At 41.3% G+C, this 15,567-nt stretch overlaps 1 protein-coding gene across 7 annotated transcripts in view; it reads left to right on the top strand.

Moving 5' to 3' along the window:
- Positions 1-15,567, top strand: part of MARK1 (microtubule affinity regulating kinase 1) — a 130,619-nt gene that overhangs the window by 7,918 nt on the left and 107,134 nt on the right. Inside the window, exon 2 of one of the 7 annotated variants that reach the window (XM_090048597.1) lies at positions 8,447-8,650. The exons of the other annotated variants lie outside the window; for them this stretch is intronic. Coding sequence (XP_089904723.1) covers positions 8,648-8,650 — 3 coding nt within the window. The 5' untranslated portion in view covers positions 8,447-8,647. The remainder of the gene's footprint in view (positions 1-8,446; positions 8,651-15,567) is intronic. 7 annotated transcript variants of the gene reach the window in all.

Raw genomic sequence — 15,567 nt, 5'->3', positions numbered from 1 at the left:
CTACTCTTCCTCTAAGCTCTTCTGACTCCTCCCCAAGTATTTACTTCAGTAAGTACTTCTCAATTCTTTCCCCCTGTACTGCAGCAATACTACTGTTTTGGTACTAGGTTTCACTGCACAAGAGACAAAGATGGGGAGGGTAGGTTTTTACACAAAATAACTGATGTTATACTGGCAGTTACCTTGCTGTAACATCCAAAGTAGGAATAGTTTTTACTTCATGGTAGGTTCAGTTTTCACTTTAGGGTAGTTAGTTAAGGTCAGCATTATACCGTATTCCATACCTGACTTGGCATCATTATTCTCATAGTAAAAATTGTGGTGTTTCTTACAGCAGAGTAGCTAAAGCATGTTTTTTCACGGTAAAAGCATTCCTCATGTTTTTGTCAGTGAAGGCAGCTTTTTGTCATTGTGTCAATGGATTCCTTCTTCGAAGAATGCTGTCACTACTTTCTCAGAAATCTTCATCTTTAGATATAGTTCCTTATTCAGTACCAGGTCAAATTTTTCCCTTAGCAAAATTCTAGAAAAAATATTTTTTCTTATTAAAGTAGAAAAGGCTACCTGGCTTGTATAACTAATCTCCTTCTATGAAGCAATTTCTCTTCCTGACTTAGTCTTTCAAATACTATATCTTAGTATATTTGAAAAACAGTGGCAGTTCTAATTACCACCTCAGCATCTTTATTTTTTTATATATATATTTTTAATAATGAAACGTGCTATAATGTAGTGTTTTATACCCTTTATTGGACCGTGTCCCCAACTTTGTTTGTTTTTTTAATGACCCAAAACAAGTGATGCATTCTGCCTGTCTGCCTGTCTGCCTGTCTGCCTGTCTGCCTGTCTGCCTGTCTGCCTGTCTGCCTGTCTGCCTGTCTGCCTGTCTGCCTGTCTGCCTGTCTGCCTGTCTGCCTGTCTGCCTGTCTGCCTGTCTGCCTGTCTGCCTGTCTGCCTGTCTGCCTGTCTGCCTGTCTGCCTGTCTGCCTGTCTGCCTAGCAGTATTCTTCCACGTTCATCCCAAAGATCCTTTTAATAGAGAAATAAACTGGATTATAAGGATCTGATAAATAAACCAAAAAGATACTTTTCTGCAGAATATTTTAATGCTATTTGTTAAAGAAGTTATTAAAAATCTACATGCGTAGATGGATGGAGAGGTGCTTTTCCTTAATGTGTAAGGATTTTTCCCCCTCTCCAAGTAAGTTGCCTATCATATTTTGTTGTTTTACGTGATGCAATAAATACATAATGGAAATTTCCTAGCACTAAGATCTGAGATGAATAAGAGATTCACAAAATGTGCTGTTTAGTAAGAGAGAACATTATTTTAATAGTTAGCCTAGTAATAAACTGTTACATGTTCAGGTTAAGGAATTTAGAGGGACACTTCTTATGTAAAGAGAGACCTGATAGAGCAGCAGTACTTTGAAGGAAAATTATGAAGAAACAGAAGCAAAACTTAGAGCAGTGGGGTCAACCTTTTTTTGGCAGGTATGCCACAAATTAGCCCTGTGATCTTCCCCAAGTACTTCTCTGATCCTTTTCTGCTGCCCTAGCTGTTTTCTGCAACCAGTTGTACTCCCTGCCCAATCTCCTGCTTTGTTTTTTCCTTCCCACCCAATTGTCTGCTATGTTGACTGTCCCCTCCCCAATTTGCTGGGTGCCACACACAGAAGCTGCCTTTGGCCCGCCTGCTGCAGGTTGGCCACCCCTGATTTGGAGTATCTATTATAGCCACATTTTTCTCTTGGCTTCATTCTAACAAGTTATTTTTTTCCTTGGGAGGTATATGCATTACATTAGTTTTATTTGCATTTTCTTTAGCATCTTCATTTGTTTCTCATTCTTCTTGTAGACTGTAAGAATGATAGGTACTTTCTTGCATCTGAATTTTACATATATACCATATTTAATTGAATCTAAGATGACCCCCAATAATTAGACTCCATATGTGGGAAACTTATAAAACCGTTATAATTTTTCAGGTATAGAATTTAATTATCCAAGGGTTGTGTTGAATTTGTCCCCCTGCACTGTGACACGGAAAGCAATGATAGAGGGGAGGGTGGCTGGAGAGGTCAGGTGGTCCCCTTGCCCTCTGCCCCACCCCTGCACTGGATCCTCCCACGCCCCTGCTCCCCACAATCTCTGCTCCTTCCCTCCCTTCTCCCCACAGTCTCCTCTGCCTCTTCCCCACCTGTCCCTCTTACTGTCAGATGCTGCCTGGGCTCTATTCCCTCTAGGGAGCACAGCATGTGGATGTGCAGCCTCTGCTGGACGGGCATCATTGTCCCTGCTGCTGATTGCTAGGCCAGGCAGAAGATGTATGTCCGTGTGCTCTGTGCCCCAGGAGGGAATCCAGCCTGAGCCAGAGCCTAGTTGTGCCTGACAGTAAGAGGGAGAAGTGGGGGGGGAAGCTACAGAGGGCAAGTGGAGCGGGAGCAAGAAGCTGCTGAGGGTCTAACTGGCCCCAACCTGGGTTTAGAGCCAGAGCTGCAGCTGCCTGCTCTCACCACCCCTTGCCCTGTCCCCTCACCCCACTTCCTACCCGAGTCCTAAGATGAGGGGCTTTTTCCCTCAGATTGATTGGGGAGGAGAAACTTTGTCTTAGATTCAAGTAAATCCAGTATCCATGGAAGATACTGTAGGATCTTATTGGAATTTGCATGTTAATATATTCTGCTACAGAATAAAATGGAGGCACTCCCAAGAGACCATGTATTTCTTCAGTTCAAGACCAGATGCACGCCTGCTTTTTTGCAGGGTGTTTTTGCAATTAGCTGCCTTCCAGCTAGTCTAGAAGAGATTCAGCAGAGGAAGTTCATAGGCTTAATTTTCAAGTTGATCCTAATCTTCAAGAGGAGAGTTCATGGTTGGCAGATTAACCTGTTAAAGGAGATTAAATCAATTGTAACATTTTGGAACAAATGAGTAGTTAGTTCATAAGAGTGAAGGCATTTCAGAAAAGACTTGTAGATGTAGAAACCAAAGAACATAGGAAGTAGACATTTTCAAGGCTACATCTGCTCCATTGAAGGAGAAGGCCAAGACTCATCCTTTTATGGCACTCAGTAAATTGAGACTATTGTGAGTACTGGATCTGAAGACCCTGAAGTGAAATGAACGAAAAAATTATTTCAGCATCCTCATGCAAAACTAACATAATAATGTTACTACGTAATAATAATAATAAAAAAACACTCTCAAGTGTTCTATTCTTTTTTTTAAATGGTAAGACATTCCTGTCATATAGTCACTGAAACTAACTTGAAAGATACTGTCAGTTGATTTGATAACTGTTTCAAAAGTGTTTGCAGAGGCAGCAGCAGTTTGCAAACAACTCTTAGAACAGAAGGCATGGATATATAACCCTTTCTTAGATGATCTAGTGCTAGATAGTGGCTAATAGAGTTTTTCAAGGCAAGTGAATTATTATTTAACATGTTGTCCAGGAGTAACGAGATTCCATCCCAGCAGTTGTTAAACTGGAAATGACTGGTAGTTAGGAACACAAGGAAAATGTTCTGTTAAATGAGAAGGTTGCTATTATTTCTGAAGAATGTCAGACTTAGTAGCAAGAACTATTCTGATAAACATTTGCTGAACATTACTACTGCTGAAACATCTACAGAAAGGCTTCATAGAACATGCAAGTGGCCTTCATGAGGAATTCCTGTATGCAGTAATTTCACAAATATAGTTTCTCAACTTCATGTTAATGGTCATCTGGTCAACCAACTAACATTCCTTTAAAATTCTTTTCTTCTGTTGGTGGACCAGTGGATGAGTACTTAAGAGTATGTTGAATATAGGACGTGGAAGATATAGTACATGAAGGCACTTGAAAAGGCAGCTTCACCTATCCCCTACGTAGTCCAAAGGAAAAGTTCATACATAGATTGTTAGGGGTTGGAAGGGACCTTGTAGATCATCAGGTTCAGTCCCTCTGCACTACACAGGAAAAGACAACTGGGGTCAAGTGGCCCCAGTGAGGTGACTGTCCAGTCTCCTTTTGAAGATTTTCAGGGTAGGTGACTATACTACCACTGGAGGGAGTTTATTCCACAGTCTGGACACCTTGACTAATGAAGGAGATTGTCCTGGAATTGAGCCTGAAGCAGCTTTCCAGGAGTTTGTATCTGTTGCTCCTGGTCTTCCCCAGGGGTACCCTGGTGAACAGGTATTCACTAAGTTCTTGATGTACTCCCCTTATGTAGCAGCAAGCTGCTACCAAATCCCCTCTCAGCCTTCTTTTCTGTAAGCTGAAGAGGCCCAAGTTATCAACTTTTTGGAGTTATCAACTTTCTGGAGATAAGACCAGTCAGGCTAGGTCTGAGACAGATTCTTGAATCAGTGGTGTACATAAAGAGCTAGGAGAAACCAGGTCATTTATCCTGCTTACGGAAGCATGTGTTGATATAATTAAAACTGCCTTTAATAGCCATTCAGCATTTTAAAATGCTGACTTTGGAAATCAACCTATCACTGAAAAAAGCACCCATATGAAAACATTATGAAAAGCATAAGGGAGAGGAGTTTTTTTGGTGAGGTGTTTAGACAGAGGTGGTTTGGGTGGTAAGGGGAGAGACTTTGAGTGAAAACTTGTAGCGCACAGAAATTTATTCTTCAGTAAAGCTGCTTGTTTACTTCATTAAGAATGAAATTGAACCTGACCAGAGTATAATCATAAATATGACACAGAATTTCAGGATTTGATTTTTTTAAAAAAAGAAAATGCCAAGGCAGTTGATCAACATAAGCAGGGAGGTCATGAATACTGTTACTTTTACAGCGAAGATAAAATCTGGAGGACCAAAGCTCAGAGATTGGGGAGAGGAAAAAAAACCAAACAAAGTAGGACTTCTTGGGAAACAACAATGAGTTTTCCCCCAATTTGCCTGCCTGAGAAATGGCGAAGAATGGTAGGTGGTAGGAGCAGCTGGTGGTGACCCATATCCATCAGGCTGTTCTTAATCCCTGCAGATGATCATTATTCACCTGGGGAGTGACTGAGGCATACATAGCAAGAGGGATTGGTTTGATTATTTAGGTAAAGAGGAATGTTGACCCATTTCTCCCTTTTACTCAATGTTGTCTGCTTGATGATGTTTCCAAGACAGGCTTGATGGGCATTCACTAGGTCTTCCAAGATCAAGTGAGCAAGGAATGAAATGTTTTAGAAATGTTTTATCAGTTTGTTTGTTTGTTTTAATCTGAGGATCTCTAGGAATGGGTGGATTATGCTTTAGTTGAATGGCATGGTGGGGTAGATATCTAAATGGATTGCTGTCATCCCCTGTGAAGAGTTCCAGTATACTTAGGGGTTTAACATGGGTCCAGTGTGAGGTCACTGTAAACAGATCGTCGCTATGGAACCACAACATAACACTGTGCAGAGGCATGCCTATGTGTTTCATAGAGTTTTTGGCTTCCCTCATTTCTCCTGTTTCTTAATGGAAGAGGGGTATGGCTTGGAGCTCTGGTTTCCAGCTAGGTTCCCTGAGCAAGTCTGAAAGTATAGACTAAGCATTGCCCTCTAACCCACACTTCAGTTTATAGAATTTAAGGCCCCTAGTGTCAAGCTGGACAGCACTTTTTGGTAATTTTGAGGAGTGGTTCCCTATTAGTTGATAGATAAAAGTTGGAGCTTCCCTGTTTAAGCATGTAATGGCATACATGTTTTACTGTTTCAGTATTTTAATGAAAGTGTTTGGCAGAAGCAAAGGTGTTACTGTAGATAATAACAGTGTGGAGCTGTGAACTCAGCAGCTTGGCCTGTTCTTCCCTTTGCCAAAATCCTGCTCTCTGATGACAGGGAGCTTGAGCCAGGGAATTAAGGCATTACTGAACAGCCAGCAGCTACTGCCATTCATGGTCCTGCTTCCGCCCCAAGTATTTGAATATCATAAGAGAGAAGAGGTGGATAGGAACGTCACTTTCTGCCTTTTGCATTAACATCAATTTATCCTATTCCTTAATCGCATTTGCTTCCCTCTGCATGTCCTCATGAGTTTAGGGAAGAGCAAGTGAGCTTGCTATGCCTTTTATAACATACTAGTGTGACATTGAGGATATACTTGTGTGGGTGCAATGAATCCTCTGTGCAGTTTGGGAGACTAAGCCCCATCCTGTGAACAGTACAGAAAATTTGTTAGCTGAGATGACTGCTTACAACTCTCCAGCAGAATTTTTTCCTAGTTCCTCAGGCACTAAAATGATACAGCTCTGTGTACAACTGTAAACTACTTTTTTATTCTGCTTGGGAAAAAAATAAACAGGGGTGTTGTTTATTGTGTCATCTGATCTCACTGTGATCTTGGAAAGACACATGGCAGCATTATAATTACCAGTGTCCTGCAGTTCTGGTCACAGAGCAGGGCCCCGTTATGTTATATACTGCACAAACCTGGAACAAAAAGATGATTCCTGCTTCAAATAATTTACTAGCTCGTATAAATCCCACCTCCCTTTCCAACCAACAGAGAGATATAGACAGATTAGGGAGTACAAAGAAATGGTGAATGAATATTGCTTGGCACGTTAAGCATTGGTCTCAGTCCATTAACATCCTGCCTGTTACTAGAAGTTTATAATAGGGTTGGAGTGTTGTATCCTAAGTGGTCCAGGAGATGTCCAAGAGGAAAGGGTTTTTTAATCAATCTTTTACTGGATCAACTGTGTAGTTGGGAAAGCTGTTGGACAAACGTTTGGGCATCAGATACCCTTTCTTATGTCTGAAGGAGAAGCAAATGTAGGCTGAGCTAAATAGTAGGAAAAAAAATTCCATATAAATGCAAAGTCTGCTGGGACATCAGAGAGGGAGTGGTTGTTCTGTGAAAAATGTGCTCCTACTGGTGTTCATGTGTCTGTCCTTTATATTTATTCTACTAGATGGGGGCCGACACATTGAGATGGAATTCATATTTATGTCCCATGAGGTGCTAATATATTTTGGTTGCCTTGAAAATGAAGTCCATTTATGCTTATGACATAAGGAGAAGCAAGTGGAGCAGTGAAAGAGTTGATATGGCCAAAGTTAGTAGCTATGAAAAGATGATTTTTGTGTGGCATTCTGATTGGATGCGAGTGGAGCAAGACCAGTTGCCAGAGAAAAGATGCTGTAGTACTTGAGACATGAGCTGATGAGGCCTGCACAACTGTTTTTGCTCTGTAATTGTGTAAGAACAGCCATGTCATGGGGAGGTATGTAGCAAAGGATTTGCAAGAAAGCCTGGATGTGAGAAACTAGAGAGGTGAGAATCAAGAGTTGATGCCCAGGTTCAACATGATTGAGAGAGAAAGCACTAGAGTGGGTTGTTTGAGGAGGGGAAAAGAACAAGAACTGTTCTAGATGTACTGAACTTGTGTTGACAATTAAATATCCTTAAGGAGAAGTTGGGAAAACAACCTGATTTTTGGTCTGTGCAAAAGGAGGTAAGTTTGATATAGAGATGTAGATTATACAGTGATAAGGTACAGAGGAAGATGATGATCAAGGACAGCTATGTGAATCCTCCACAGTGGGCTAGGGGTGAGGAAGATTCTTTGCAGGACTGACTGAAAAAGCAAGTAGAGGAATAGGGGAGCCAGGAGGAGTCAGTTGTGAAAACAGAAGTATGAGATTTTGAGCAGACCAGGGTTGCTAGTTTCAGAGGTGGTTGACAGGTCAGAGAGAATGAAGATTGCATTCTGGTGCTGAACCATGGCTTAGAAAAGATCATTAGAGGCTTTGGCAAGCACAGGTTTTCAGCAAAACACAAAAAGCAGAATTAGATTGGATTGGATCCAGAATGAAATTGGAAGAGAGGAACTCCATACAGCAATTAGACAGTACGTTTAATAAGTTTAGAGATGAAAGGCAGAATGAAAGTAGGACCATGGCTGTTTCTATTTATTTTAAGATGGGAGAGACTAAAATATATTTGCATTGTGAGGGGGGAGAAAAACCAAGAGGTAAACAACAAAGAAAGTGAGGGGATCACTACGGGAGCAAAGAAGTCAGAGGGGATGGGTTCTCTGGAGTAAGCAGAGGATTTGGAGGTGGAGAGCAGAAGGGGTGAGAGAAGGTAACATTGCTTTTTTTTTAAAAAAATGTATCTTGGAAGGAATTAACAAGATCTTACGTGCAGGAATAGATGAAGGCAAGAAGGGAAGGTTTAAGGGACAAATCATTTGTGATGAGGGAGGAGCTGGAGTAGCAGGCATATAATTCTTTTAAATCTGAAAATTGTTCAGCTAGGAAAATGGCCTTGTGAAAAGAACAAATAACATATTAGTAAGTAGGCCTGATTTGTTTCTCTGGTGGAAATTCCACAGAGGAAGCAGATATTGAAGGCTGAGCCAGGCCTGAGAGTTAGGTAAATGGACCTTGCGAAGTTGGAATAGAGCAGAGTCAAGAACGGAGGAGAGTGCAACATGAGAATAACAGCTATGTTAATAGCAGGAGGGGAAGAGAGGATGAAGAGACGACAGATGAGATGTTGCTCATGTTGAAGGTCCAGAAGTCCTAGAAAAACCAAGTGGCAAGGTGAGGTTGTGGATACTGTGGAAGGTGGAGAAAGGGACACGCTTGATGAAGACAGAGCAACTGACAGACCCTTGAAGTCAGTAAGGAACTGAACCAGGGCTGCAGAACAGAGATGTGATGGTAAGTACGCAAGGAATCAGAAACAGTAATCAGCATACGAGTTGCTGAAAGTGTGTGAGAGGCTTGAGTGCATGAAAGTGAGAGTCAGTGCATCAAAATCAGTTCAAGGCCAAAGAGAAGGATTTGTGGTGGATGGTAAAGGCAGAGAAGTGACTAATATTACTGGTTATTGAGTTACTTGCTTGAGTAAAGTTAAGCACATGCACGAGTCCTTATCACTTTCCCCTCAGCAAAGAAATTTGTAGAAGGCTATGGTAATTTAAAGTGTGTGTGGTTCATGAACCTAATTTGACAAAAAAATGTATACCAGTATATACAATTTCTGACTCATCAACCAAACTACAATTCAAAAGACACTTCTGGTGCAGATTACACCTCTTTAGGTTAAAAAAAAAAAAAAAAAGCTCAAAAAGGGTTTTCTGTTTCGTATTTACATTTTGTTTAACTGGTTTGAAGACAATGTCTCGACCAGTGATTCAAATTGACCAGCTCTGTGGCCACCTCATTTTAGAGGCACCTCCTTTTCAGTCTAAAAAGATCCTGAGGTGCCTATACTTGGGCTACTCTGCTGCTTCAGAAGCAATTCAGACCAAGGCCCTCCACTCCCATCTAAAATTACTGCAATCCATATTACAGCTGGGAGCTATCTAAACTCTGCTCAGGTTCCCAGTTTCTATAATGTAGTGAGAGTACATCTGGTGACTTTTATGCTGAGAGCATAAATACAGCACAATACAAAGTTGTGTGGTGGTTTGTGCCCTTTATTTTTACCCAGTAGCCTTGTGAAAGGCACACATGCTCAGCACATGAGAGACTTGGTTTATAGGCTCATTTCACCCTCACAGCGGGATTCACCCCCACATCTTAGGGAAATACCATAACTACCAGGCATTCCGGACTCAATGTAATGGGGGGCTGTGCTTTATTACTGAACTCAAAGCAGTTTTAAGGGGATTCTGATTCCACTGTGGTTTCACCTCTGTGTGACCTGGATCCTGACATGATGAAAATGCTTCTCCATACTGATAGGATGGAAGTGCCTCTGTTGCAGCTTTGAGGGGCATACATTCCAAGTAGGAATCCAGACAAACTCTCTGTGGTTAGCCATTTCCAATTGGCCACTTCTGGGTTCCTCCATGCTCATTTGACTTAGTGATTTGGATTGCCTAAAGTGGCACTTCAATCTCACCATACAATGTACAGAAAGCCTAGAGGCCTACTCCATTAATTTGGATAATCTTTCCGGTGGAAAGGTGTATAAGTAGAGTCTGAGTTTGAGTAAGAGCTGACCTGTGGTACTTACCCAGAGAACTGATAAATTTAATTTTAGGACAAAATGAATTTTAGCTTTTTTTTCCTCTCTTCAGGATGCTCTACTGTTCCAGTTTGCATTTTCCGTGTAATTTTCATTTTGTTTCATTTTGAAAATTGGCTGAGAAACTACTATTAAGTCTTAAAAATTCCTATCCTTTATAAGATCATTTTCAAGGAACAAATGTGATCAAAATAACAGAGTCCTTGCCTATGCTCAGTTGCTATGAGTTTGTCCATAATTTAACAAGTCCACTTTATCAGACTGGTGATGTTACTATCATTCTTTAGGTATTTTTATACTTTTTACTGAGCTGCTACCTTTTCCCTTTTATCAGTTTTGCCATAAGTGGGTGGGCTTGGGATCAGACTATGGCTCCAGACTGTGCACTCATATTTGGGGAGGAGGGGGGGGTCTCATTTTCCTTTCTGTGAGGGGATAGTGTGTTCACTTTTAAGAACAATTTTTATGTGGAAGATGACTGTTTTATGGGTGTGTTTGTGGAAGATGGGTAGTAAGAATGAAAAGCAAGGAGATGAATGAACTTGCTTATTGTTTTTTCATTCTCTTTACTGATCAGATGTGTCTATATAAGTTATTGTGTCTGTATCTGAGCATCTAATTATGGTTGGGGTTTTTTTGGTATTTCTGTTGTATTTTTTCTGAACTTTTTTCTCCTCCATTTGTCTGGCACTGTTCTCACATAATATGTTATTTCTTCCATTATTAGATTTTCTACTAAGTCTTTCCAAGTGATTTTTTCAGTAGGAGCTGTTGCTTAGATCTACACATTTAGGATTGCATTTCTTTTACTATAAAGAGAGAGATTAAGAGTAGCTTGCTTCTTCCTAGGTTAAAGATGTGTATTGGGAGTTGGTCTTTTAATGAGATTTAAATCTTATTAGAATTTCGTCTCCAGGAGTTGTTTTTCCTAGTTTCTTTCAGAATGGATTCTGAAAATTTTTTACCATCTAGTTTCCCATATCATATGTAAAAGAGCCAGACCAGCATTTATATTTCATAAAAATTGGTTGGGGATAGTATCATGCATTACTACATGAATAGTGTTCTGCATTCTCAATTTTTATTTGGGGTGGGGGGGAGGGGGGGAAGGTTCACTGATAAATTTCCTGATTTTTATTTTTTATTTTTTAAGTCATTCAATTTTTTACTGATTTACACCTGTTTTTCCGTTCAAATCCCTGTTAACTGGCATGAGTGGGGAATGGCTGGTTAACAAGGATTAAGTGCCACTATGCTGGTTACTTGAGGCGCAGGTTTCTTGCTGGATGCGGGTTGGGGGGCGGTGGTGCTAGCCACATGTGGAGTGGGGGCAGGTGAGGGCGGCTGGAGCCTCTGCCTAGGGTACGGAGGGCTCTACTCTTACCCCAGGCAGGGCGGGACGAGCCATGGGAATCGTTCCCGGAGCAGGTGGGTCCAAGCTGCACCCTGGCAGCTCTGGCTTCGGCCCCTGCCCCTTCGCTAGTCTTAGCCTTACTCCTTCCTTCCCTCATCACTGATATTTCCTACCCCCTTCAATTTTGAACGATTTTTTTAACTTTTCTTCCTTTTATCTTGATTTTAATCCCGGTTTTTGTTTCGAAGATAAACCTTGAAAAATTCCAGGATTTTTTTAATAAAAACTGAGAATGCGGAAAACTATACATGAAGTTAATGCAACTTCAGTTAATGTACAAGGATATAGACATTTGTCTATAATGTTTATCATTTACATTATGTCCTTCTATTTTTTTGCTGTTATTTTGTATTTTACAGTTGTATTCCACAACTTAATAGCTTTGTGGTTTGTCATCTTTTGCAACCATGAAATTTAAAATGTTAGATGTAGCATTGACTGCTGAAACTTCAAGTCTTCTTATAAAATGTTCTAATACTGGTTGTTGCCTTTGGTTCTTTTCTGGAAACATTTTAAAAATGTGAGCTATCTGTATAAGCTCCATATTGTAAATTGTTGTTTTACTGTAATTCCTACAAATACCTGTCTTAAGGGTCATCCACCTCTGAAAACATTCTTTCATTTATTGTGGCACCGATTCCCAAAAGGTGTGCTGCACCACATTAGTGTGTTGAAAGAGCAGCAGAAATGTGTTATGAAAAGGCTAGATTGGGCCCCAGTTGCACTAGCCCTGCATGGTGGGTTCAGGCCTGTGGGCCAGTGAATGAAGTGCGTCATCCATATTAATGAAGAAAAAGTCTACCCCATGTATTAAAAATTTGGGAAATTCTGTATTGTGGTAATATTTGCTCAAGTATATAAATCGATGATTCTCAACCAGTGGCCTGCAGGCTGCATGGAGCCCAGTCAGCACACTGCGGCCCAAGTGATGTTAAATGGATGCACAGGAAGTAAGTTGTATGGGTGTGGCCCACAAAACACATTGAGAGCTGAAGTATGGCCCCTATGGCAAATAGATTGAGAACCGCTGATCTAAATACTTAGCCAGGATTTGAAGGTACTATTTTTTTTTTTAGTCTTGATATTACTGAGATCTTATTTCTTTGTTTGGTTAAGTGCCATATACATGCCTGGTTAGTAAGTACACTTTTATGTAATAAACAGGGATCTGGCTTCTCTGTTTCTTATGGAAAAATGCAGATTTTTACCCTTTAATGGAGAAAAATGTGGGAAACCTGTAGGTTTCCCCTCAGGCTGGCAGCCTTCCAGCCTGCAAGGGGTTGTTTGGGGCTGGGGAGAGTGAGGGAAAGGTGACTGGAGGCAGGGGGTGCCAGATGTGTGTGTGCAAACACCTACATAGCTGGTAAAATAGCCAGGGTTCTGGGAGCATCCCCAGCAGCTGGATACAGTTAAGCCTGGGGAGGGAGGGTGGCAGAGCTTGGGGGCTGTGTGTATAGGGTGGCGTGTGTGTGTGTGTGTGTGTGTGTGTGTGTGTGTGGGGAAGGTGTCTGGGTGCTGGGGCTGTGGCACAGAAAGCGGGGGGGAAGGGGTCTGAGGCAGCACTTGGTGCCCTAGGCCTGCTTAGAGGTGCCTGCCCCTGCAGTGGGGGAAGGGGCCAATTTGGGGGAGGTCCTTTGGGAGCAGTGGGGAGCTGCCGGGGACACTGGGGGCTGGTGCCTGTGCTTTTGGGTAGGGTTGGAGTGGTTGGGAGAAGCTGCATGAGGGGGAAGCATGGCCAGGCCTCCTGGTGCCTTGTGGAAGCCCCAGCCCAGGGCAGGGAGTGTCACGGGTGCCCATCCTCTTTCCTCCAGCCCATGGTGGGGCCAGACTTGCTCTGCTGCCATTTGCATGAGCTGGAGCCACTGTACTCCGAAATAGAGACCTCCTGGAGCGCCTCACCCTCCTCCTGCTGCCTGCGACATGGTCTGGGCCAGAGCTATGCTCCGCTTCATGCTGCTGCTGTGGAGCACAGCACTGGTCCTCCCTGTTTGTGCCCTAAGCCCAGGTCCAGCTGTAGCTGCAGCCACTGATGTGGGGCAGTGTGTGGTGGTGCCCCTGCCACTGCCTACATGCACCTCATGCTGGAATCTGTCCCTTCAGTGTCCTTGCAAACCACCATTCTGTGAGTCTTTGCAGGCCTGGGCAGGGTAGGGGGCAGCTGGTGACCCCCTCTGGCGGGGCTGGATGTGAGGAAGGGGGCTGTGGGTCAGAAGTAAGGGCCATCGCCAGGGCCAGGGGTCTGTGGGTCAGGAGTGAGGGCCAATGAGGCCAGGGCACTGGCATATCAAGGAGGAAGCAGAAATCGGAGAGAGAAAATAAAGGATCATGGGCAGGTCATGCACTTAATTACAGTTCTACCACTTGATATCAATAATGGTAATGTATGTCCTTCTATATTGTTATAATGTTTTTTCATTTATGACTGGCATTTTGACCAGCTTCCTGACTCTGATACATTTAATGCCCAAATATCTAATTGTATCCAGTATTTAGAGCAAACATTTGTCATCATCTGTGTCTTTTTGGAGTGGAGACATACTATGTCCAATTTAAATAATTTTTCTCTGTACCTAATTCCTGAACAAAAGCTTTAATTATTTCTTGTAAGAACCCACTTTTTATTTTACTTGAATATGAAGCATAAGCTTTTAGCCTATAATGAACATTTTCTATTCCTAGTAAATATATTCCTTTAATTTCTTTCACATCCCTGGTCTCTTCTGATAATAGTGTGATAATATAATCAAACAACAATTGTGGTTAGGGGGCATATAATAATATATAATGTATAAAATATGTATATTATAATGTATATGTATAATAATATACAATGATAATGGCCTTGTTTTATACTCTTTTCCCAGATACACACTTATGACTTGGAGATTACTTTCATCTATTTCACATAGTTCCCCCCAAATCCATTTTTTGTAGCATTTTATATAGAAGTGTGCATTCCATTACAGTAAATTCCCCTCTTATCGATAATTTGAATATAGGTTTATCCATTAATGCAGTTAGAATACTGTACCACATGCAGAAGTTTTCTGACATTATTTATGTGACTTTTTACAGTCGGCTTTATTTTGAGACACAGTTTAAGCATTGTTGTCTCTCGTATAGATGTCTGTAATCTCCTATGGATGTCTGTATTTTAGCAAGAATCTTACTATATACATTGAAACAGTAGCCCTGTAGGATAATGAATCAGATTATTCATAAGCATTTTTTAATAATTATATCTGCCTGGTAGAAGGTGCCCAGCAATTAGTGTTACCTCAAAAAAAAATGAAGTTCACTTGCAAAAAGGTGAAGAGGAGCTTGGCACAGATGTCCTGTGAGCATGCAGAAACCAATGTCCAAGTTAGAATTGCTGAAGCCGGTGTTGATATCATCTCTGCCAGGGAGCTGTAGAGTTGCATTCCAGCTATGGGAGAATCACTTGGTATTTGCTCTCCTCTGATTTTACTTCTTAGCCAATGTATGTCTGTAGAAGGAGACTGCAGAACCTAGAAAGGACCCTGCCATTCTGGTATGCATCTGGAGAATGTTTCTTTTTCCTCTTCTACCTCTTCCCTCCCTGTAATTTAACTTTTATGAGCCCAAAAGTTCTGTACGGGCAGTGATAGATTCTGCCCTTCTTCTCCAAAAGCACCTAGCTCTTGTGACAGTGTCTTTGGAGTCATCTGTATTGTATTATCTTTGTCACAGTAAATATTGTTGACTGGCAAGTTAGTTCACCAGCCAGAAGTTTAGTAAGACCAAAATCTTTAATATGAAGTAAAAACTGATTATACTGAAGAGTGACTGAAACCATTCACAAAGTTTGTCCTATTATGCACCCTGGGAAATCCCAGAAAACTATGAATTACTGTAGATCATCAGTAAAACTTAAGGACACTAACTAATGTTGTGCTCATTTGACCTATATGTACTCAAATGTACTCTGAATCCTTGAGAGAGAGAGAACTGTAACTAACAGGCATAGCAAAAATCAATTGGCAAAAGATGAAGTACACTGGATAAAATGCTCAGCTGAAGTAGTTATTCATCTCATGAAATATAAACACTTTTTCTGGTTTGACATTATTAGGTTAAAGATGAGTTTTAAATATTGCCAAGTAAAAATAGGGTCTCTGTGGCTTCTGGTTTTAGAAAGAAAAAATATTTATTACTTTTGTTCATTTA

Source organism: Crocodylus siamensis, chromosome 1, assembly GCF_052110815.1.
Source record: "Crocodylus siamensis isolate JL-2025a chromosome 1, ASM5211081v1, whole genome shotgun sequence".
Classification (NCBI taxonomy): Eukaryota; Metazoa; Chordata; order Crocodylia; family Crocodylidae; genus Crocodylus; species Crocodylus siamensis.
The sequence above is the reverse complement of the archived record's forward strand: the minus strand, read 5'-3'. Positions and strand labels throughout refer to the sequence as shown.